Raw genomic sequence first — 24,351 nt, 5'->3', positions numbered from 1 at the left:
GATCCTTCCTCAGGCTGGCTGTGTATCTAGAGGTAAAGCTGGATATTTGTACAGGTTAAAATTATTATTTCTACCCTTGTCAATGTATTTTGTAATGGGGGGGTTGGGCTGCCCCGGTTGGGAATTTACTTTTAAATGACGGGAGAGCAGTAAGTGCAGGGTATAGATTGCATTTGACTTGGTCTTATGTATTTAATATTCAAATACATATATAATGTCCATGCCTGAGAGTAAAACACTTGAGATTTCCTCAGTTTCTCCTGCAGGGAAATCAAAAACAGAAACCACGTTAGCATGTCTGACGTACTTTGAGTATGATCGGAGCTCCAGGTTTCTGCTCCAGAACACCTGACAGGCTGAGGGGCTCCAGGTACGGGTTGGGGTAGTAGACGAAGCTCGTGTTGTTGTAAGTGAGCAGAGCTTGGACGTTGTTGAAGACGAAGCCAAACTCGTCCACGTGTTTGATCGTCTCCTGGTCTGCGGTGTACTCCGCCTTCAGAGAGGGGGCGAAGCAGCTGATGGTGGTGGTGTTCAGCACTTTGCACACCTAGAGAGGAAACAAACCAGTTACACACGTCACAGCAGACCTGGTGTGATGTTATTTAGGAAAAACCAGACTGTAGATATCATCAAACACATATTTAATGATGTAGTGACTCAGTGTTTCTGCTGCATGATTAATAATTGCATAAATTATTGAAAGGCATAAATAATTCATCTGCTCACAGGTTAATCATAAAAAAAAAATGTCGATTTTGAAATCCCCAGCAGAAATTCACGAGTCAATATCTCACCCTTAGAACTGTCTTTTGATATCAGTGCTCTCACTTTTAAAAACATAATTTTAAATCTTAATTTCACCTCATGTTAATACCTTCAGGCGATACATTAACAGCCCCTTGTATTTTTTATAAACCTAGAAACCATTTATGTGGAATAGATCTGAACAGATGTCTCATTTCATTTCATAATTATGATTCTCAGTCATTTTGAACATCCAGATGTTGTGAGTCTTATGGAGCCTTAACTTGTGTATTAACATAAACATAGTGATGGTTTCTGTGGTGTTTAAACCCACATCATCTTACCATTAGGATATCTTTATGTCTCACTGTTTCTCATTAAGTGCTATAGTATTATTTGCACATATACCTCTCATCCATATGTTCTGTCTGGTGTTTTTGACACTCTTCCAGTAAATGGTCGACTGCTACAGTAGAGTACTGCGGTGTTGCCAGATCAGATTGACAGTTTCCAGCCCAAACACAGCTTAAAACATGTCAGATTTAATGAAAACCTTGCCAAATTACCATAAAACCATTACCTATGCAACAACAAAAAACACATCATAAGCCTACAACGCTTCATATTGCATCAAATAACCAACAATAAAACCATTAAAATGTTTCATAAATCGTCTTTTGCACCCACAAAATAGCAGTTAGATCACCAGATACACAAATTGCACAATGCACAAGCACATAATTATAATAATCTGTTATGATAACATCAAGGTAAATAGGTCCTCCCTCATCTTTAATGATGACTGCATACAACTCATGTGAATCTTTTCAATTTCTAAAATTAATGAGTCAATAATATGAGTGAGTGGACACACCAAAGCTTACTCAATTGTGTGTCTTTTTGGCCATAACATAAGCTTGTTGTTGATGTTTTACAAGGTATGTAAAACCCTGCCAAATGTTGAGAAAAGCAGTCCAAATTTTCCCTTTCAGCCCATTGTTATTTTTCCACGCCCAACATTATCAAAAGTGGCCCCAATGGAGGGAAACCAACCCAATGTGGCAACACTACAGTACTAACATTGAAGGCATTCCTGGTCATATGTCAATAACTGGATGGGATATTTTTATTGGTTATTTAAACCATTTTTCCTGTATCTCTAACAAAACCAATCACTCTGTCATGTGACGAGTTAAGTGTGATTAGTTATCGGTACGTTATCAATAGCCAATAGTTGTCTGGGATTGGCATTTGCCTTCAGTTTTCTCCTGCCGTTCTTGAAAATCCATCTAAATATCAAGCAGAGCATTAAATTCCCCTGGCTTCATGCCAATTTCTGAGCTTTCTTTTTATCTAAGGTTCACAAAAAGTTGTTTCAAGTCAATTAACTGCTTTTGTGACTCAAAACATTTTTTAAAAGCAATCCCAGTGATGTTTCTGAGATATGTGCGATAGAGAGACTGCCCTCATTAAATTTACCAATGACCCTCTTTTAGCAGCTGAGGCGGGTTAAAGTTCACCATTAATCCCTTTAGATCTCAGTGCTGCCAGTGACACTGTAAAACATGCAGTTTTAATTGACTGGCTCAAATTCTGTTGCTGGCATCATTAATGCACCATTTAATTAGCTCGGGGCATACCTCTCACACACAACATTGTCTGCATTCAAAAAACTCTTCTTGAAACACATAACATTTAAAGTTTCCTACATTTTCAGCAGCCTATTCCTGGTTTTCTTTCACTTTCTTCAACCTGAGCTTCATTATCTTTAGATATAATGTTTCTGTCCACTGCTGGGCCAAAAAAATGCACATTTTTCCCAAAGCAATTTCTCTCAAACAATTCCTCAAACTGACTATGTCTAGACAAAGCCATTAACACTTTCAGAACATATTTACTTCATCTTCTATCTTTCTTTTGCATCATTGAAATGTGTCTTTAAACATCGACCGACAAGCAAGTTATCTTTTTCCATTTCTGGCATCTGTTCACTATTTACTTGTTTTTTAGAAAATATTGATCTATTTCAAGGTCGAGCCGAAAGTTCCCTCCAGAAGTTTTGACCCTCCTTCAGTCAGTGTGCAGTCTCACATCCTTTAGGCAATTCCCTGACCGGTTTAAAGTGGAAAAATGGAGGCTAAAGGTGACTGGACTTCTGCCACCGGGGCCCCAACACTTCGAAACAATCAATCACTTTGAAGTGACCTGCCCGAGGAGCTCATGCAAGCAGAATCTGCACCATAAATCACCTCCCAAAACTGAGTTGCACTTTCATGTCATTTTTAAAAAATCTCATTTTACAAAGAATCTCTCTCTATGCAACCTCTCTCTCGCCCTTTTGTATATTCATATCTACATCCGACATTTTATAGCTTATTACATTGTGCTGTAGTATTTCAAGCTCTTCTTGGTTTATTTGCTCTCCATCCTGCAGGCTGTGTAGTGCAGACACTCTTTTATTCTCACACTTTTATAGATCTGTAGCTTTAATATTTTGTACTCAAAACTAAACCAGCACCTGTCACCCTATCGTTAGTCTTAAAAAAAGCAGGATTGTGACAAAACTGCTCGAATTCTTTACAAAAATGTCACCACAGATCGTTATGTAGAAACAAAAAGCAGCAAATTGACCACAGCCTTAAATCTACCACTTTACAATTGCAGCAAACTATCAATAAAGACAACTTTACTGTGACATTTCCATCAGCTTGAGTAAGCAACATCAATAAAAGTCCGAGTGCAGTTTATTAGCGGTTGTCACACTCACATTGACAGATTCATGGCCGGCGTATTTGACTCTGACACGCGGCTCCTGAACTACATCCAGGTTGGTTCCAGTCACTGTCAGGGTGGTGTGTCCACTGTTGGCAAGGAAAGAACAAGATTATACATATTTAACAAGAATTATTGGTCAAACAAGTGCACATGCAAGCACTCCACTTCAACCTATATATGAATGCAAACCACGTTTCCACAATGATTTAATTAGAGTGACAGCGGCACGGAGAGCAATCTTTTTAACTTGCAAAGCCCACTTTTTTTCCAAGAGAAACTGCATTAATGCAGGTTTGGAGAGGTATAGCTGGCATGGTAGCTCGCTCTTTGTTATTGGGCAGAAGAGCCAGATCAAACGGCAAACCAGCTGGCTGCTATTTTATATTCATCCATGACTGTGGGGCTGGCATAGCATGAATACAGGTGCTGCTTGTTTACATATCTGTGCTAGATGTGATTAAAATAAACAACCCTCTCTAATCTTTGTATAACCTGCGCTGCAACGCGAGCTTAAAAAACTAGTATGGAACTGGAAAGTAGAGAAGAAGAGACAAAGAAGGGCCAAAATATAAGAGAGAAAAAAATTGTTTAAAAAAAAAACTGGCCAGTCTAGCCAGCCTGAGTGCCAATCCTTCTCTTCTCACACTTCAAAGGGTACCTAAGCTTGTAGGGCCACATAGTGGGACTGCACATTCATGATGAGGGCTCTTGATTGCAGCTCCACAAAGCTCCTCCTGTCACTAGGCTGAGGGCCAGGGTGTCTTTCTGAAGTCTACTCTGCAGGGACATAGTGCTGGGTAATCCCAACCGAAACCAAATTAAGTGCCATCTTTTATTTAGTGGAATACAGGTATCACTCCTCTCAGCTGTGATAGAAATGTTTATGCAGCCTCAAACACTCATTCATGTCAAATCTGTGTTAATATTTCAGTGAAATGCAGCATGGATAAAATACACATATTTCCATTTGTTTATATTAGTCATCTTGCTGTGAACACTGATTTGATATCACTTAACAACCTTGTTATAACTAACAGCCTCACCACCAACCAACACCTCAGTTCTTTGCATCACTCTCCCTGTAAACCTGAATAGCTGCCTGACTGACAGATTGCCTGGCGTCATGATAATCTGCACTGGGCAGGCCACGGCATGTAGGCAGGACGGGGTTTCAAATGATTTGATACTACTACTCTACTAGAAAGCTACTATTTAATGGTACTACAATAGAGAGTCAGGAAAAAAGACAAGATAGATAGACAGTGTCCTCCTCTGTTTTGCTCAACACACATTTACTTCTGCGTATGTGCGTCAACCTGTCTCTGTTTGCCACAGAGTACCACTGATGTTAGGCTTCCTCGAAATAGCTTTGCAAATTATGCACAGTGTTTGTTTTACTACACTCGATGGATTTGAATGTGATGAATTAGAAATACAGTAAAGGAGAAAAACAGTGCAATATCAAGAGCAGCTCAAAACTCCCATTCACACCTACTTAGGGTCTCTAATCAAACAGGGGCCTGGTTCATCAAATTTGCAACATCTAAGCTGCAATTTGCAAAATGAGATCACTATCTCTCACGTTCATTATTACATGTTTCTCTAATCAAAACTAACACCACACTTGCCACCCATAAGCATGTGAAAGCCACGCAGGACTGACAATTTTATCCCCAATTTTCAAGGAAAAATCTTTTGTTGATTGCTACAGTTTGCAATTTGCATGTAAGCAGTACTCACAAGTCAATTTTATAAACCCTTAAGTTTCCATGCCTGGGGACTATGCGAGGTAATAATATCACAACAAAATCCTCATGAATGCGGAAGAGCAATTGCAAACTCCTCAGGCTGTCCTGAATACCATGTTTTGGGCTCTGAAGCTTCAATACTAATGAACATTGAATTTTAGTAGAACGCAATGGTTAAATTACAGCCTGTATCCACGCTTTTACAGCCTAACATTGTTGAAACATTGCAGCAAATAATAGTAGCAAGAGCAACTAGTTAGTGGACTGCTGAGTTGTAACTACCCTTTGTCTCCGCTCCGCACCTGGTGTGTGAGTGTGTGTGTGTGCAAAGCCCCGCCCTCGGTGAAACACAGAGATCAAAAGAGAGGAGGGAAACTGCCCTAAAAATGCAGTAAAGACTCCCACACTCTGGTCCAGTCCAAAAACTATCATAATATCTTCATTATCTAATTAATTAATCATCTTTAATCTTATCTGAACTCGGGTCACAGGGGGCTGGAGCAAATCCCAGCTAACATTGGGCAAGAAACAGGGTTTACCTGTACAGGTCACCAGACTAGGGCAGGGCTGACACATACAGACAGACATCCATGCATGCTCTCATTCACTCCTATGGGCAATTTAGAGTCACTAAATAAACCTAAGCTGCATGTCTTTGGAGGAAGCCAGAGGACCTGGAGCTAACCCATGCTGACACAGGGAGAGAAAATGCAAACTCCAAACAGAAGAGCCACAAGCCAGATTCGAATCCGCAACCCTGTTAATACAAAGAGTGTCAAAAAACAAGATAAAAACACAAAATCTGAGGGAAATTATCTTGCTGCATGGACAGATAATTTCACTTGACTAGATTTCCTAAATTAAGATTATTAAATCTAAAAATAAGCATGTTGTACGCTTAAAATAAGAAATTAACTCTTAAAACAAGATAAATTAAAGCTGCAAGAAACGATGAACTGGCCCGAGCAGAGTGCACTGCAATTAAGTTCTTTCTTACCAAGATAAAAAAAAACTTTAGATTTAGAAGTGTTAGATAATTTATCTTGTTTTAAGAGTTTTTATTTTTTATTTTAGGCATTCAACATGCTTATTTCTAGATTTAACAATCTTAATTTAAGAAATCTTGTCAACTGAAATGATCTGTCCATGCAGCAAGATAATTTCCCTCAGATTTAGTGTTTTTATCTTCTTTTTAGACACACCTTTTTTGCAGTGTATGAGGCCAAAGTGCAAACCATTTACGCATTTATGCAGTATGATTTTGCTTTATGTCACCTGGTGATGCTCCACAGGGGCTCAATGCGCTGGACTGTGGGGTCTTCTATGTACTCAAAGGCCAGACTCCCTGGAACTTTGGCCCGGTCGACGCTCAAACTCACTTCCACCGGTCCAGCTTTGGTCACGGACGGCGCAGAGGAGCACACAATCTCCGACATGGTCCTCCTGGTGGGAGCACCAAGAGAGCAAGTTATTCATGCCTTTGATTGTGACTCTGCCCACTCGTTACTGCAGCGGCAAATCCCCGACTTGGTGCAGTTATGAGCCACGAGGGGAGAGGATTCATTATAGTCTGTCCCATCTCTTCCTCGTTACAGACACATTAGGGATGGAACACTGTAATTAGAGGGTGCTCTAGCTAATGGCTTCCTCGCCTCAACCTCCTGACTCCTACCATGTGAGGCATTTTGAACTTTAAATAGATATCTATAAATACACAGAGAACAATACCTACCGCTGTGGGTTTCATCACCTTCTCGCAAATCATTACGAAGACTTTTCATGTAACGCACAACCTCTTAATTGTGTCTTAAGTGTGCTTCTTTAAATAGAGTGATCTCTTGCTGTGTTTTAAAGAGAATGTTAAATCTTTGATATTGTGTCGAGGCAGTCTCGCTTTAATGTCTGTGAATTATGAGTCTTAATGTAACATCAGGAACTTGTGTTATGATCAGACTCACCTGTACAGCTCACAGGTCTGATTACCGAAGAACACATTGACAGTGCTGCCAGCGCCCAGGTTCTCCCCGACAATGGTGACCTTTGTGCCCCCAGATTCAGGTCCTCTGCCTGGGGTCAGCGCCAGCATCGAGGGGGTCTGTGGAGAACCAAAATTCATCAATGTTTCATTCAGCACAGATTAAACAGAGAATACAGTGTGTCTCATTAACCATCTACCGGCCTTGGCTGAATAACCCGCTTAAAAGTTCACAAAAGAATAGTTTAAAAGGTAGATTAGACAGCTTCTTCAGAAAATATAAGCATTACCCCTATGAAAAAAGCATTTTAGAAAATACAGTATGTAATCAAAATCTTTCTTGGCTTGAGTGCAATAAACTATCATTTCATAAGCCATGAAATGAAAATAATGCTCACAGAGAACAAACCATTAGAAAGACCTATCATAATGATGATGAACTCTCTTATGCACATCTCTTGAAGGTGTGCTTAGAAAAAGCAATTGTCTTATTCTGCTTTGCTCTCCAGTTCATGATTGCTGTAGCTACAAACAGATCAAATTGTTTTCTGGGCTGTCACCTGCAATCACATGCAATCAGGTTCAGGCTAATGCATTGCAAGCACTTGATGTTTGATTAGAACAAATGGACAAAGTAAATGTGTTTCAGTGTCAGAATTACCACAAAGGAGTAGAGCTGGGAGGACTGTGCGCGTAGCTCTGGTCTGCACTCGCCAACACACAGCTTAACTGGACCTGGAGCGCTTCCTTTAGCTGCCGCAGCCATCTCACACACGATCCTGTCAAGATGAAAGATACAAATACACAAATGTGGAATCCAAAAAACAAATTACTGTGCTACAAGTAATAACACAAACAAGTCACACACACAGCAGAATCACTGCACTGTGTCACATTTGTTATGAATGGCACAGGGCGAAGATGGCCTCTGCTGGCCAGTGTGATTGAGGCAGACTTTCATAGAAGTTGTGGGTCAATACAGAGGGCCATCTTTCTTCCTAATGGGAAACCTATAACAGCAATATAACTCAAATGATAAACTCCACCCCTCCCCGTCTTCAGCACGATTGCCACCCACCATTACCTCCGGTTGCCATGACAACATAGGGGTTTCTTCAATAAATCAGTATTGCCTGTCAGGTCAATAAGATAAAGTGTGCCATGAATAAGTCATTATAGCAACTGACCCCTTGCTGAAATTAATGGTTGTAACAGTTGTAATGCCATGTTTTAAAGCACTGTGTGTGCCAAATGAATGGCCCTGCCGGATGCACCGCTCTGCGCAAGAACCTCAGCGCTCCCCTGTACAATAAGAGCACCCAATGAATCGTCCCTGCCTATCCCTTCTATTCATACATCACGAGAGTTTTCCAATTTTCTGCTGGCACGTTCTTTTCTTTTTCTTTTTTTTCTTTTTTTTACAAGGATATAAATAAAGTCCCTGCAGCCTGAGCCCAATCGCATTACATGGCTGTGAGAGAAACACATGGCTAACAGATTGTCCCTCCAGTCAGCGACATGCAGCGCATTTCAATTACAGCTGTGCCGACAGCCTCATAACGACAACGACACAAAGACTGTCTCTTCCTTTGGCTCTGACTGCACCAGAGCAATGCAAAGCCCCCCCACACAATCCTACAACCTGATGAGGCATCGCTGGGCTCCAGATTATTCAAAGGCTCTGCTAGTGACTGTGAGAAAAATAGTGTGAGAGCGAATGAGAGATGTGAGAATTTTCTTGTGTGTGTATTTGCATCTGTACAGTATGTGTATGTACAGTACAGTTTGAATCCATGCATGTCTGGGCAGAGAAGGGGAGGAGTCTCTCTTACTGTTCTGCAGTGATGTATCCCTCCTCCTGCGGGGTGCACTGCACACCCGCCACCTCCACGTTGCCCTCCAGCTCAGAGAAAGACAGACCCAGGTTCAGGCCCTGGATGGTGACCAGTGTGCCCCCCTCCAGAGGTCCTGCCACTGGGCTCACCTAAGTAGGAAGAAGAGGAAAGGGATAGAAAGATGACAAATTTAATGAAGAGTGACAGCTTCTAAGATTTCAGCTCATCATTTTTGTCCAGGACCGTATTACGGATCAAAGATTTGTCTGTTAAAACCTGCACTGCAGGTACTGTTTCTGTATAATAATGATTTCCTAATTAGTATAAATAGTATAAATATCCCAGAGTTTCCCCATATTGGAGAAAAGTGTAGAATAAATACAGTTTAACTCTTAAATTAATAATTTAATGTAATAAGTTACAGTTTTACTTAATAGTCTTGTGGTTTAAGTGGTTTTCCAACCCAAGAAGAATACAATTATGGGGTGTTATTATAGCAGAATAAGCCCTGGCCGCAAATGTGACTTTTTTTTTTTTTACTTACTTAGGTAAGAAAAAATAATTGTTAATTAAATGACACCTCATCACAAGCTAGTGTTGTGTTTCTACTCATGGCTCGACTCATTTTTAGTACCAGGTCCTTCTTTTATTTCTTTTTTATTTTCCACTGCAGATAGTGAAGCAGCTTCACACTGCCTTGACATGAATGAACGGATAAAAAACATCATCTTTCATGCAACACTTTGACTCTCACTCTGAATCCTTTTATCAACAACCAGAGGAATGTCTACAAGTGCTGAGCGTAGTTTTGTGGGCTGACATTTTTTTAAAAATTGGGTTGATTCTGAATCTAGTGAGAGTGAAAAAAATGCCTTTTGCTGTGTCACACAGTTGACAATTCTCTCCGTGTTATAACGCCCCCTTCTAGTATTGGCTCAGCTCTTTGAAACCTAAACTGAGGTTGTACTAAAAAAGCACTTGGTCCCATGTGCTTTCCACAACTTTCACTGATGGAAAACCCCAAAAAGTGCGAGCGAAGTTGAGACATTCTGTGCCATACCTTCGAAATGTGGCTTAGAAGTGCAAGGTGAAAGGCTTTCTTTAGACTCTCAGTTCTTTAGATTCCTTCAAGAATCTAAAATAAGTCCAGCTGCCTTTGACGCAGCGTTTCTACATGACTTGAATGACTCAGAATCTATAGAAACACTTCTCACAGTTCCTGCGTAATCTCTATGCAAACATTAAGTAGATTTACCTTAAGTCACATGCTGACAGGGTTTATTCAAAAAAAGCTCTTGGAATCCACTATAATTCAAAACAAACTGTAATGAATAATGCAGTGAAAAGCAAAAACCTTGAGAAACCTTTTCAGCGTGTAAAGTTAACTATCCCAGCAGGAAACCTTTGGACCTGCAGAGCCGAACAGGAGCAACGGCGGAGCAACACTCCCTCCACTCCCAAGCATCAACTCGGTAGTTGATTCATTCTGCTGCAGCTCCTTCAGAAACACTAATAATGTGACGGGGACATCAAAGGCTCGCGGCTCTTTGAAGTGGAAGAGCCTAGCATCTCTGTGCCTGACCCACTGTGCCTCATTCAAGAGAATGAACAGGAGTTTGTGACATAAAAGATCCATCACCACTCTCTAAACAGACTGAATTCGTTTAGCTGTCAAGCACTTTAGGTATTCAGCCGGAGTGGGATAAAATGTAGATAGTCCCAGGTAAACAGACACTTGGACGGCAAATTATAAAGTGGCTACTGCCGGGAATATCCAAAAAGATGTGCAGATAGACGGCTGGTTGAAGAAGCAGGAAGGTTTTCTTTTAGTAAAGAACATAGAGCTTAAATGGTGGTTTTAGGAAATAAAAAGCTATTAATACTCTCTACAGAATATTGATTTATGATTACATATGTATGCATCAAAACAAGACTACGGTATATAACGCTAGAGTTTATTCCCACAATACCAGAGAAGCATATCGACCCTAAACTGATGTAATGTTACTGTTACACAGTGATGATACTATTATGCTGCTTTTTATTGCTAACAAAACCCCCATAATAAGACTTTTCCTCCCTTCTGCCTTTAACTTTAAAGTTTCCGAACACATTTCCACAGTGTTAAAGATTGCTTTCAGCTGATTTGCCAAGTTCACGACTTAAAACTTTTCATTACTCAGATTTTCTGAAAAAGTTGGAGAAAAAAATTAAATATTTAGTTAAAGAAATCCAGGCCTCTGAGAAGAAAGAACCACATTTCACATTTCAGCTCTGTTGTTTTAATTGGCATGAAGATTGAACGTGTATAACTCTCCCTACAGTAGAAACTGCTTATTCTAAATGAAACAACATTCTTAGTTAATTAGTTGGCCAAAGAAACTTGCATGTCAAACTTCAGATACACTTTATGTTAAAGCCAAGTGGCTTGACTGACTGACTGGGCAGCAGCCCAAACAAACAAACAACTGACCTCAGTAATGCGTGGGTTGGTACATTTGACATTCCTGGCAGAAAGGTCCAGCCAGCGGCTTGCGTAGGGGGAGATGGGAGGACAGTGCTGCTTCATGGTGCATCTGCCCTCGCCGCTGCACCAGCCGCACTGGAACTTCCTCTCCGCCCGCAGACACATGCCACAGCTGTCCCGCTGGGCGCTGCACTTGTAAAGGTGCACTGCGGGATACAGAGGGTATCTGGTCAGTAGGAATATCAAGTAATGTCATGTCATGCCATTTTTTATGTTATTCAGCCGTAAATTGGTTATAAAAGCAAAGGTCAACCATAAAATATAAAAGCACCAGCAGGGGGTCATGCTACTATTGGATTAAGTGAAAGTGGTTTATATTTCTTTTTTTTCTCTTTTTTTTTTTTTTTGGAGTAGTTTGTCCTGTAAAGTGGACACTTGAATGTTTATTTGCATAGTAAGGATGTACAACATACAGTTCCCTAAGGTGAGTTTTTTTTACCATCTGTAACAGGCAGTTTCCTGCAAATTTCTGACAGTAGTTGAAGGCGGAAGCATTTAATTGAGTAAAAGTAAAGAATAAAATTGATAATTTAATTTTTGTGCAGCAGAATGAAAAGTTTGCACATTTAAAGTTGCATTTCAACAGCATCACCGAAGTAACTTCTGTTTTGGTACTTTAGAAAAATACACTATTTTTGGAGTTTTTAAGTGTCTTTAAAAAGGCGGTTGCTAGCAAGTGGCTAAATGAGACTATTGTGGTTGTCGGGGACATTAAACGTCATCACACCGGACACAGACAGGAACTCTCTCGCTCATAGCCTCTAGTTGTGTTTTTCAGTGCTCTTGCGAACTCTTGTAGATTATGTTCATAAACAATTTATTAGGCTACAGATTCACAGCTGATTAGCTTGTCAGAGATCATCTGAAGCTAACGGTAGTGAAGTTCAAGTCGTGTGACTGTGGTGTAGTTCTCTATAGCAGAACATTAGGTTTTTTACTTCTGTCTACTACATTAATGCTTCAAAAATCGTGTGTTTGCAACAGAGCTTATTTTCAGAAAAAATCCCGTAGGCTAATTTCTCAATAGACCCCATGTAGATGCTACTTCTGGGTTGGTCTACAAAAAAACAACATTTTGTTTGCTCTCTATTGACTCTGTCCTTAATTTTTCTAGTCATAAATATAGCAACAGACTGGAAAATAATTGTAAAGCTGTGCTGTAAGATTACTGGTGCTATTTTATTGTCCTTCAGCACCTGTATGGGATATTTAAAGGCACATACTTTTATTTTGAACCCTCAACAGCTTTTACATGTTGAGTTCCAGACGCTTCAATCAGGACGGAGGTTTAATTTCCCCAAAAGTAGAACTAACGGGAACAGATTGCCATTAATTCAACATGCTGTTGGTCAACTTTAACTCTGATAGTGTGGGACTTCTGTCTGTAAAGCAATTTTCTTTTTTAAGTTTTTTAAATCTGGATCTTGATCAACCAACCAGCATGTGCTTAACAGGGCACTCATTGAAATACTTGCAAATTCCAAATTTCAACCCTAGAGAATATTGGAAGATATTACATACAGCCAGAATGTGTAAAAAAAAACCCATACGGACCCGGGGGGAGGGGGGTAATAATTTGAGAAAAAAGTTTACGAGATTAAAGTGACAAATCTACGAGGAAAAAAATGTGCAGATTTATGAGATTTAAAGTGGTGAATCTGCAAGAAAAAAGTTGCTTTTTCCCCCCTTTTCTCTCGTAAATCTGCACATTTTTTTCTTGTAGATTTGCCACTTTAATCTAGTAAATTTGCAACTTTTTTCTCTAAATATTATTATATTATCATACTGATTGGTCAGATGTCATGGTGTCACTGTCTGTGACGTAGCCTGATCTTTGCTGATTAGCTGGAAGAAATCCATGTGGTTCTACGACCAAACAGAGAGACACGGGGACCTTGATATCCACTGAAGTTACCAAATATAGTTCTATGCCCGATAAAGGGTTAAACAGCAGGTTTTTACAGTCAACTCTGAAATAACTGGCAGTTGACATGAGAATTCAATAAAATTCACCAAAAGCATGCTTGTTTAAATTCATTCTTCTAAGTATTAAGAGAAAAAAAATGCAGACGTAATCCAATAAACCTCTTCTTTGAAGTCTGTCTCTTGCATCCTCTCTCCTGTAAGTAGCCTATATTTATGCCCATATAAACTAACCTTCCTATATAATGACAAGGCCTGTTAAAATTCATGACCATCACTGGGTGTAGCCTTGGCAACAGGGATGTATTTAATGTACAACCCACAATGACAGCTGACAAAACACCTTTTCTTGCATGATGATGAAGAGGAAACCGAGAGCAGACAAACTGAGCAAATATGAAGATTCACCCTTCACCCTTCCCAGGGCACACAAGTGATTGGGTGCTTTTTGATAACACTCCATGCTATTGTGAACTTTCTCTCAAGGCCCTTTGGGAGCCTTGGAGCGGCCTCTATGACCCATCTATCCCCTGTGGATTGAGTGCTTTATACTTCTCTGGTCTGGCAGTGATGGATGGCAGAGGTACCTTTAATCTTCTCGGGATTGTCGATGATGAAATTGCCGTTCCATACGATGGAGAGGTCCACTGCCAGGTCACTGATCTTCACACCCTCGTACATGTACTGAAAAGCAGAAACAGAAAGTGAGGCAGGGTGAGGTAAGTGGATTCAGAGAGAGAGAGAAAGTCAAACGCAGACAGAGGATAGAGTAAAAAAAAAGATACACAAAAAGACAGAGTGGAGGAAAATGAGAGGATGAAAGGGCAGAAGAGAGACGAGGCTTTTAACCATCTGTCATTTCCGCCATGGTTGTCTGCTCCTCTCCTCTTTGACATGTAGGGACGCAAACTCTGGCTGGGGTGGCCGATCATCCACATCTGAGGAAAATGGCCTTTTCATTCATTGTCACAGTGCAGCAAGGTACGCTCTGCATTGAAATTTAGCCTGTGATTTGCATTGTGCGACAAAAAATCTCCAGTATTCATCCCAAACCTGCAACTTTTTATCCAGGAGTTCACATTTACGCCTGCTGAACACCTTGATGTCAGTCAGACAACTTGCAGCTTATAAAAGAACGTACTTCGTACTTGAGTTATGGTTTTCCTCCTTTCAAATGAGCCGAACCTCTCCTTCCCTGTCGGTGTCCTTTCTCTCAAATGCTTTGCACCTTTCCTCATCACTCTCACTTTCCCTTTCCTCTGCATTCCTGCCTCCGTTTGCTGAACACCTCAGGCGGTATTCGCTGATGTACCCTATGTACCTTGCCTACACAGCATCCAAGCTGTCTGCCTCATTTGACAGCTGTGAAACTCCCACTGGGAGTGTTTGAGGTCATACCGAGCTGTTCTGGCACTGCACGCTGGTGCTGTTGAAGCGCAGCGCCGTGACACGGTGACTGACACCCTGCACGTGCACCACGCACTCGTAGCCCCGCTGGCCCGACTGCGGCTGGGGAAGGTTTCGGGCCTTCAGAGTAATGGGTCGAATCTCGCCGGCCGGCAGGAGAATTTCCCTGGAGTTCAGGAGCTGAGGGCAATCCTGTGAAAACAACATACAAACGCACTCTATAACGTACATATACTATTCACAACAAAAAAACAAGCATGCTTTATTCATGCTCGCCCTGCTATTGAGCTTTAATATTACCTATGCATAATACATAAGCAGTATTTTCATAACCTCAGAGTTTAACTGAGCTATCTATCTGCAGATGAAGGTATCTACAATATCTATTTCTTGTTCCTCATATCTATGTGTCTGTCTCTGTTCCATGTAATCTGTGTTAATACATATGACTGGTTGCATAAGAACATGTAGCACAGGGATTAATGGGGCAAACAAATCACTAATCCAAATGTAATTTGCATTCATATGCTACATGTTACACTTTCCACTACAGTAAACCGTATGTAAGACTAAGATCTGTTGTGAACACGTGCTATAAAGTGTATTAGCAGGCAACATGAGGGTGATGCCATCCCTTTTGTCAGCAGAACGACTACAATGCATCCCCCTTGTTAACCTGCCACCCCCCCTCTCCATCACCTAGCAGCAGAGAGAGCACAGGGCGGAGGTCGTTTTGTTGAATTAGTCTGCCTGACCGCTTGATGCTTTATCTGGCTGGAGGTTTGTGCAAGTTTCAATGGCTGGAACTCTAGCCATAACTGTGCTGTTGTTAATAAATCCATGGAGCTGTCTGCGGTGCTGAAATAGTACGCAATTTTATTTTTTCTCTGCATCTCGCCCTTCTGTCAGGGCGGTGGTCATTTATGAAGCGGTTCAGTAGTCGCAGATGAAAAAAACGAACCATCTCAAAACCCTCTACTGACTGACACCTTCCCATTCAATGGTTTTTCTTTATTTGTATTGTATTTTCTACATTGTAAATTGATATTGAAGACGACAAAACTATGATGGAACCCATATGGAGTTATGTCGTAAACAAAACTGTTAAAAAAGCTTTGATGGTCTCAAACACATTCAGAAGGCAAGAAATCCACAAATCAGCTCTTGACAAGGCACACCTGTTAATTAAAAACCATTTCAGGTGGCAAACTCATGAATCTGACTGAGAGAATAACGGAAGTTTGCAAATCTGTCATCAAAACAAAAGATGGCTTCATCGAAGAATCTAAAATATAAAACATATTCTGGTTTGTTTAACACACTTTTTTCTTTTACTACATAATTCCATATGTGTTCTTATATAGTTTTGATTTCCTCAGAATGAATCTACAATGTTGAAAATAATACAAAAATAAACAAAAAATCAGTGAATGAGAAGATGTGTCAAAACTTTTGACTGGTACTGTACGTTTTTGGCAATGTATTTATTCAATTTGTGTTATCTGGTAACATTAATATATCTTTGATTTGTTGCATGTTTTAAGCCTCTCCTCGGTTAGCAGCACGGCTCTAAGAATAGCAATTGGTCAGTCCTGGCTGTAATGTGTAAATATTAAACAGATTGCAATGAAATTTGGTACAGAAATCCATATCCCTCTAATAAAATGCGTAATAACAATGGTGTTTCTCTGACTTTTCATCTAATCAATTTGTCCTGTACTTTTTGTTTATTGTCTTAGGTATTGTGCTGATGTTAGCATTTTCCTCAAAGCACCATTGTGCCAAAAAAAAAAAAAGTCTTCACAGAGATGCTTGTGTGGCTGTATTCTTATAGCCTGATTCTTTAGTGGGTCTCTATTTTTCCCTTTAAATCATGGATTGTGCCTTTAAGATAAAAGTGTCACAAGAACAGATGAATGGTGCTCTTGAACGCTACACTTTAATCAGCTAATGAAACGTTAACTCTCTGCACGTGAACAGGAATGTACAGTACCTCCGAGGCGTTGACTCTGCCCTCCTGGAAAGAACAGCTGCTGGGGTCGTGGGTGCACAGGTTGCGGTATTTACACCAGTGGCAGCGGAAAGTGCTGTTTACACAGGACAAACACCTGCAGGGGCCAAATGAACACATTACTACACTACCTGCAATATTCTAATAATGCCTCTTGTATATTGAGTTACTCTGCATTTCCATGGTATGTTAAAACAATGAAAAAAAGATTAATCCATCTTCCTCTCTGGGGTGAAGAAGATTGAAAAGGGGACACTGATGAAGGATTATGGCTTTCTGCTGAATTTATCATGTCACTGTGTTTCATTGAAAGATCAGATGTCCCCACTTTTTATGCAGGCAGCGATGAATAGTAGTCTTTTTTGGTTCAGATGACAATAAATGACCTTAAGCATGAAATCTTGGCAGCAGAGTAGCTTTTCAAGTGTCCCTGTCTCTCAAAGAACTCCTCAGCAGTTAAAAGTTTAACAGCGTTATATAAAAAGATGTACACGGCGTACAGTGTCCTTGTCCTGCCTTTTCATTTCATAATTCATTGCGTTTTTTTCACAGATTTCTGCTGTGTCGATCTGATTTTTGACTGCGATGAAAATAGTGCATCTCTCCCGTCCAGCTCTGGATTATATACAAAATCTCGAGTGAAAATGACAACTGAATATTTGATGGTTAGAACTGCACAACATCTTTTGGCGCCGATTCAGGGAACTGCAGCCAGCGGTCAGTTGTGGATTAGAGTTGTGCTGAAACAACCCCATTGGACTGGATTTAATCACATTTTTGTTCAGCAAACAGGGAGATGATTGTGATACAACTTTGGGTGGAGAACTGAGAGGTGTAGAGATGCAGGAGTGGAGAGATGGATGGTGCACAGCTGTTGATACACCAAACAGAGCAATTGGAGGGCCGAAAATTGAACATGCCCTATTTTTCTGTGGGGGGCATCACAGCCTTTGCTGTGTATAATAGAGGTGTACTACTGTGCAGGAAACAGATCCATACTCTGTGGAAACCTGTTCTCCTGGATTTGGTCATGCAATAAGATGAAACCCTGAAGAAAACTATAAAACCACAAGCAGCACTCCAACACTGCAGCTACAAATGCCAATAAATGTAGTGCAGCACCATTAAATTTTGATATTAATTAGCTGCCCAGGGCCAGTATGGACATTAAAACGTGAGCCCATGTGTGTACTTTGGTGTGTGAGAAAGAAATTTGGGGGGTTGGGTATTAATAGAACCGGACTGGCAGGGAGCTGCAAACACTAGATAATTAATTATGGAGGGTGATGTGATGCTGAGGTGACGGCGGTAGTGGGGGAGGTGGAGGAAGAGGTGCAGGGTTAGCAGTGTGTTCGGTTTGAAATATTAATCACAGGAGTTCGTGGGGTCACTCCGCAGCTAATGGAGGCTGTATTGGTGTGGGGCGGATGCGATGAGCTTCCGACTGTTTCTCTCTAATGGCTTAATATGGTTATATTAGGGCATTCATGTCGCAGTCAAAGAGCGTTTTGAATAGGTGGCATGTGTATTCACTGCGGGCTAATTTCAGGGATTGGCTATGAATACAGCATCAATCAAAGGTTCCCTCCTTGAATTAACTTATTGTATATTTCCCTGTATTCAGCCTTTGTTGGCCTACATGGTAGTATATTATTATTAAGTATTATTCATGGTTGAGTTAAAGGTTAGTAAAAAGGGCATGAGAGGCTGTCAATTTAAATCTCAGTTACACCTTAAAACAGGAAATATCACTTTACTACTTTATAACTACAGGACAAAAGAAATCACTGAAGGTCTTTGAAGATTCAGCATTGTATAAATGTGGCCTTCGTTGTTGCTGCTGTGACTAAGTTGCCTTTTAAAGCCGACAAATGCTTCTAATTGGCATTCATCCTAAAAAGAAAAAAAGAAAAGATCCACCTTTATAGCAGTGTTTGTAATTGCTATTCAGATAGAAACCCTCCTGTCATAGTTTACCGTTGCCATAAATACAGTTGACATTAGCATAATGGCTCAAAGCAGCTTCCCTGCCCAGTCAGGGAGCTTATATTGGCAAAACAAAACAGATGAGCATTTAACTAAAGTCCTTTCTAATTTACATTACTTTATCTGCCCTCAAGGCACCAGAGCAAGGCTAAAAATCGAAAAATGTCTCATATCTTAGAACACAAACAATTCTCTGGCGGGGCCATTTGGGACAAATTCGAGTCAAAAAGAGGTGTGTGAGTGTGCTGCTTATCTATTCAGGGGATGCTGGCCTGCAGCACAGCACACAGTTGCATCATTAAAGCTGCACAGTTATAAACATTGTGCATCTATTAGGCAGTTTCCAGGTGTGAATGTGCATAAGGTATTCATAAAGAGAGCATATATGCTGCAACATTATAATATAATTGGGCTTTTTTTTTTTTTTAGAGTAACTGACAGAAAAAAAACTGTAGTTATTTGTATTTAAAGCTGAGAGCAATAAGCCCTCTAACTGCCAGTTTAAGCAAAGTCGAAACAAACAGGCCATGGCAAACGCATCATGTTGATTTAAATGAAACCTGTCAGATAAATTGAACTCCGAGGTTATCTAACAGCCCGATCTTAAGTGGAGTTGTGAGCATCAGTACATCATTGCCCTAAATTAAGCCGTGCTCTTCCATCTATTGAACAAATCAAAGAGTGGAGGGCGGCTGGGGGTGGCAGAGGGAGGGGCGGCGGCAGCAGCTGGACTTACGTTTGATGGGTGCTGCAGTTGTAGAACTTCACCTCCGTGCTGGCGACCATTTGACCCGTCTCCTTTGAGTTCAGACGCAGCTCTACGCCAGCCCAGTCTGAGAGAGAGAGGGAGAGAGAGAAAGGGAAAGAATAATGAGTCGAAGGATGGAGAGAAGGAATTAAATATATGCGAGAGAGAGAGAAAGAGAGAGAACAGAGTGAAAAAAAGACAGAGAGAGAGAGAGAGAGAGAGAGCGTGACAGAACGAAACAATGAGTGAAAAGAGGAGGTCAAAATGAGAAAAAAAAAAGTTAATACTTTTATCACACTTCTGTAAAGAGCCACCTGGTGTCTGCGTCTCTGCAAGGGCATATTGCTGTTGTCATGAGAAACCTTCAGTCAGAAACTTCAATTGGAGGATTACTGTATATGCTCTGAGAGAATTCTGCTGCTCCTTGGTGCTCATCAAACTCTTCGGATAAATAAAAAAATGCAAGGCGGTCCATCTGTAAGGAAGGTTGTTTTTTTGTGGAATATTGATATTTTAAACGTTAGCGTACTGCTGCCACGCCAACAGAAGAAAAAACAGATCGGTATCATGGAAAGATTTAAAAAGTTTAGTGTTATAAAAAGATGTTTCACGTTATTACGACTCATGAATTTATTGTGATATAGCAAGAAACTTTTCCCGTTAAAACAACATCCTGTTTATTTTGTTTGAACATAAAATGGTTAATTTCAAAACATAAAAACATTCACCCCATAACACAATTATATTGTTGTGAGGCGGTTGGAAGATCTACATGTTGAGACTGAACTACATGGTTAGGTTTAGGCAAGAAAACGAAATGGTTTATGGAGTTTTTTTGTTAAAATAACAACTTCCCAACAAGTTCACTTTTAGTTTCAAACTGGACACAAACAGCAGTCTCCTGGTCAAAGTCCAGGTTTTTTTTTCCGCCTCATTTCCTACTTTGCTCCCGTCACAACAGCCTAGAGAAATTCTGAATCACAATTAAGTGGGTTTTCTAAAAGTTTCAGTGCATTATTTCTCTATCTATACCTACAGATAGTTGATAAGAACAGCCTGTCATACATGATAACATACACGGTCGCCCATAAAGTTGAAATAAAACATTTTTTTACATTTTTCCATGAAATGATTGTGACAATGTAATTTATTATTGACAGATTAAGTGTATATCTTCTCAAAACTTTATTAATCAATATCTTCCAAACCAGTGGTGGAAAAAGTATTCAGATTACCTACTTAAGTAAAAGTACTAATACAACACTGTGAAATTACTCCACTACAAGTAAAAGTCCTGCATTCAACACGTACTACGGTAAAAGTACAAAAGTATGAGCATCAAAATGTACTTAAACTATCAAAAGTAAAAGTACTTGTTATGCAGAATGGACCCACTCAGGTTGTTATATATTCTAAATAGATTATACGATTTTTCATATTGATGAATTTATGTAAAAAGCACTTTAATCTTGTAAATATTAGACTCATTTAAACTATTTGATATACTTTTAATTAAAAAGTCTTATCAATTTGTCAAGTTTTTATGTTTAATCTCAACCTCAGTAAAAAGTACAATACTTGTCTCAAAATGTAGTGAAGTAGAAGTATAAAGTTACATAAAATGGAAATACTCAAGTAAAGTACAAGTACCTCAAAATTGTACTTGAGTACAGTACTTGAGTAAATGTACTTAGTTACTTTACACCACTGTTCCAAACATATGAAAATGAAAACACAATTAACAGAGGATTGTGCCTGAAAACAAAATTATTCCAACTTTATGTGTATGTGCTGGATGGTGTGGTACCTTATGAAAAGTAAGTGTTTTATTGTTGCAGACGTTTTAGTGGTCTGCATGTGATGTGCAAATTCTGTTATTTGCGATTAGCATGCTAAGCGGAGAATTAGCTTTATTCACTTCTTATGTTGCATTTCTATGTAATTCAGGGATGACATTCATGTTGCTTAGTGTAATGCCCATAATCATTTGATATGGGAAAATTACATGCACTATAGTATATCAGCTAATTAGGTTCATATTAATGTACTTTTAGTGCAGCATACTGCGTAATGTGCTATCTCATGATTAGCATGCTAGCAAATACATACTTCCTATGGGCACTCAGTTCAACTGTTCTCTGCAGTTCCTCAAATCACCACTTGAGTCTTCAAAAGCGAGCCAATCCCCATAGACCCACATGTTAAAATCCCTAAATTTAAATCAGAATTAAAACATGTTTACAACCATGATGCTGAGCTCACCTTGTCCTTCTGGGATCTGAGGGACCTCTTTCCCAGCCGGAGACAGACACATCACCCTGTTCCCATTGACGTGACCATCCACTTGGGCCTGCTGGCCAAACGAACAGGTGATTCCAGCGGAAAGGTCTGGAACATTATTCACCTCCAGCAGAAGCTTAAAGTAAATACAAAAGGGAGAGGATTTAATGTACAGATCTTCAGACTGGCCTGGTGCATTAGCACATGTATCGTGTTAAATACTTTGACGGTAAAGTAATTATCATAGACTTAAAGATAGGCTTAGCACTCCCTGTTCCAAATCTAGAAACAGGGAGAAACTGCTTTTTATGCCTTTGGCTCTGTCCAAAGGTAACAAAATCTGCCTATCAGCTCCTCATAAGCTCTCTAATTAACACATTAAATCTTGCTTTTATAATCCGCAGGAAGGCCGAATTGTTAAAAACGGCATAATTGACTCCAAGTGAAGTTACTGCTCTTGGCCAAGAAATAGTCCGTTACAACCACCTTGTAAAACCATAATCTTTTGTTTTTTACACTTCTGTTTTCGTACGGATTATACAAACGAGGTATAAGATGTTAATTACTGAGCTTAAGAGGTGCTGGTAGGCAGTGTTTGTTATGTTTGAACAGAGCTAGCTGCTTCCCCTGTTTCATTGTGCAAAGCTAAGCTAACTGCCTGTTGGCTCCAGAAGCACATTTAACAGACAGATACAAGAGCGCTTTTAATCATCTCACTCTCGGCAAGAAAGCAAGTACATGTATTTCCTAAAAAAAATCAAAATATTCCCTTAAAATGATCCTACTGTACTTCATCCTCTTTGCTCTTGGCTACGGTACAAAAACAGTTGAACTAAGCTTTTAGAAACTATAATCAACCTTTTGGCAGATGCATTAGAGATGCAGACACAGTAGCTCACTGCCACAAAAACAACTCCCACCTTTTTTTTCTTTTGCACATTTGTCTCCCATGCCACAGCAAATGTGTTTAAAACCAAAATAAATAGAGTGGGTGTCCTACGGGGAGAATCACCCTCTCTCTCTCTCTCTCTCTCTCTCTCTTCACCTCTCACAAAACTAATCTTCTCTCCGGGGCTCATACGTACTGTACACGTGGCTGTACAAGGCTACTCTCGGTGATTGCTCATAAACATTGTGAGTGGAGTGACAGAGCAGTGATTGGTGGAATGATAAGCAGACTCACAGGGACACTATGTGCTGATACAGCAATGCTGTCCGGGTGAGCGATAACCTTCACACAGCGGTCAATGTCGGTGGCGAAACGGAAAGTCTCCTCCGCCCTCAGACAACGATCCCTCCTCGAGCACCTGTGGAGCAAGAAGGACTCAATTAAATATGTGAAAATAACAGTGCAATCATGCTGAATCTATTACATAATGTCAGTCGAGACTGAAATATAAACTACAACTAATCCTACTGCTTGACTGATGGTTCTGTGTCTGTGTCCTTTTGGTGCCGTGAGGTTCACATTTGTAGTGTTGAGTTCAATGGCCTGATTTTCATGAAACTTGGTGGAAAGGTGCAGCATGGGCCAACGAAGAACCAAAGTTTTGGAGAGGCTCCAAATCACTTTTCACTTTTGTTAAGACTGTGAGATAGGGCATTTGTCCTGTCAGAGTAATCTGAAAAATTTGTTTCCCAATCATATTGTATCATATATCATTTAAGTTTCACCTTAGTGGTTTCCTTTGCTCTTCGTTGTCACACAAATAATGGAAACAGCTATCAATTTGTTCTTAAGCAGCTTGTACGAGTGATTTAGGAGAGCTTGATCGATTCATAAATGTTCTCTTATTTTCTCTTATAAGCCATGTCCACTTTGGAAGCAATTTTTGAATTTAAAAATATTGTTGTTGTTATAAATTATAAAGTGAAAGAAAGTTAAGAATAAGAAATGTTCTTGCCCAAGGCCCAGTGTTTTGTTTATACACTCTGAGGAATAAAATACAACTATTGAATAAATATGAAATACGACCTCCCATGTTGGGAAAAGTTTTGATCCGAAGAACATGTAAATGCACCATTGGCCTTGGCAGAGGTCTACATTCTCCGAGTGCTATTCTAGTTTGCAAATGTTAGCATGCTGATGCTAAACCAACACGGTAAACAATCTCATGCTCCTATTGTAGTTTGGTGGGTTAGTGCGGTCAGTGAGGGGTCGGCTTCAACTGAAACAGTTCTTATAGCCGCGTTCCTCTGTATGAATTCCCGATATGATTCACTTGCATGTAAACTCTTTAAAAGATAGATCTCATCTGTAAGTACTGTAGAAATGTAGAATCATTCAAGTTAAACTGCATTTTCAGTTTAAAGAATGATGTAGTTCCGTCCCTTGTAACCTGTCCAATCTGAGTGAAATTGTTATCTGTAATTTAAGAAACTTTGTGAACAA

General features: G+C 40.0%; 1 protein-coding gene and 1 non-coding gene across 2 annotated transcripts in view; both read right to left on the bottom strand.

The window, feature by feature from the left end:
- The window catches only part of LOC131968296 (plexin-A2-like), a 104,929-nt gene that overhangs the window by 31,139 nt on the left and 49,439 nt on the right, over positions 1-24,351 (bottom strand). Inside the window, exons 6-18 of the mRNA XM_059329109.1 lie at positions 23,143-23,266; positions 21,942-22,095; positions 19,668-19,764; positions 16,928-17,042; positions 14,926-15,126; positions 14,115-14,211; positions 11,551-11,750; positions 9,075-9,226; positions 7,904-8,021; positions 7,226-7,362; positions 6,543-6,710; positions 3,512-3,605; positions 308-547 (exon numbers count right to left, since the gene is read on the bottom strand). Coding sequence (XP_059185092.1) covers positions 308-547; positions 3,512-3,605; positions 6,543-6,710; positions 7,226-7,362; positions 7,904-8,021; positions 9,075-9,226; positions 11,551-11,750; positions 14,115-14,211; positions 14,926-15,126; positions 16,928-17,042; positions 19,668-19,764; positions 21,942-22,095; positions 23,143-23,266 — 1,897 coding nt within the window. The remainder of the gene's footprint in view (positions 1-307; positions 548-3,511; positions 3,606-6,542; positions 6,711-7,225; positions 7,363-7,903; positions 8,022-9,074; positions 9,227-11,550; positions 11,751-14,114; positions 14,212-14,925; positions 15,127-16,927; positions 17,043-19,667; positions 19,765-21,941; positions 22,096-23,142; positions 23,267-24,351) is intronic.
- Positions 15,397-15,471, bottom strand: LOC131969233 (small nucleolar RNA SNORD69). The gene has a single exon (XR_009394115.1). It is a non-coding gene; the product is annotated as a small nucleolar RNA SNORD69 (small nucleolar RNA).

This window comes from Centropristis striata, chromosome 3 (genome assembly GCF_030273125.1).
Source record: "Centropristis striata isolate RG_2023a ecotype Rhode Island chromosome 3, C.striata_1.0, whole genome shotgun sequence".
Classification (NCBI taxonomy): Eukaryota; Metazoa; Chordata; class Actinopteri; order Perciformes; family Serranidae; genus Centropristis; species Centropristis striata.
This window is presented reverse-complemented; position numbering and strand designations above follow the sequence as displayed.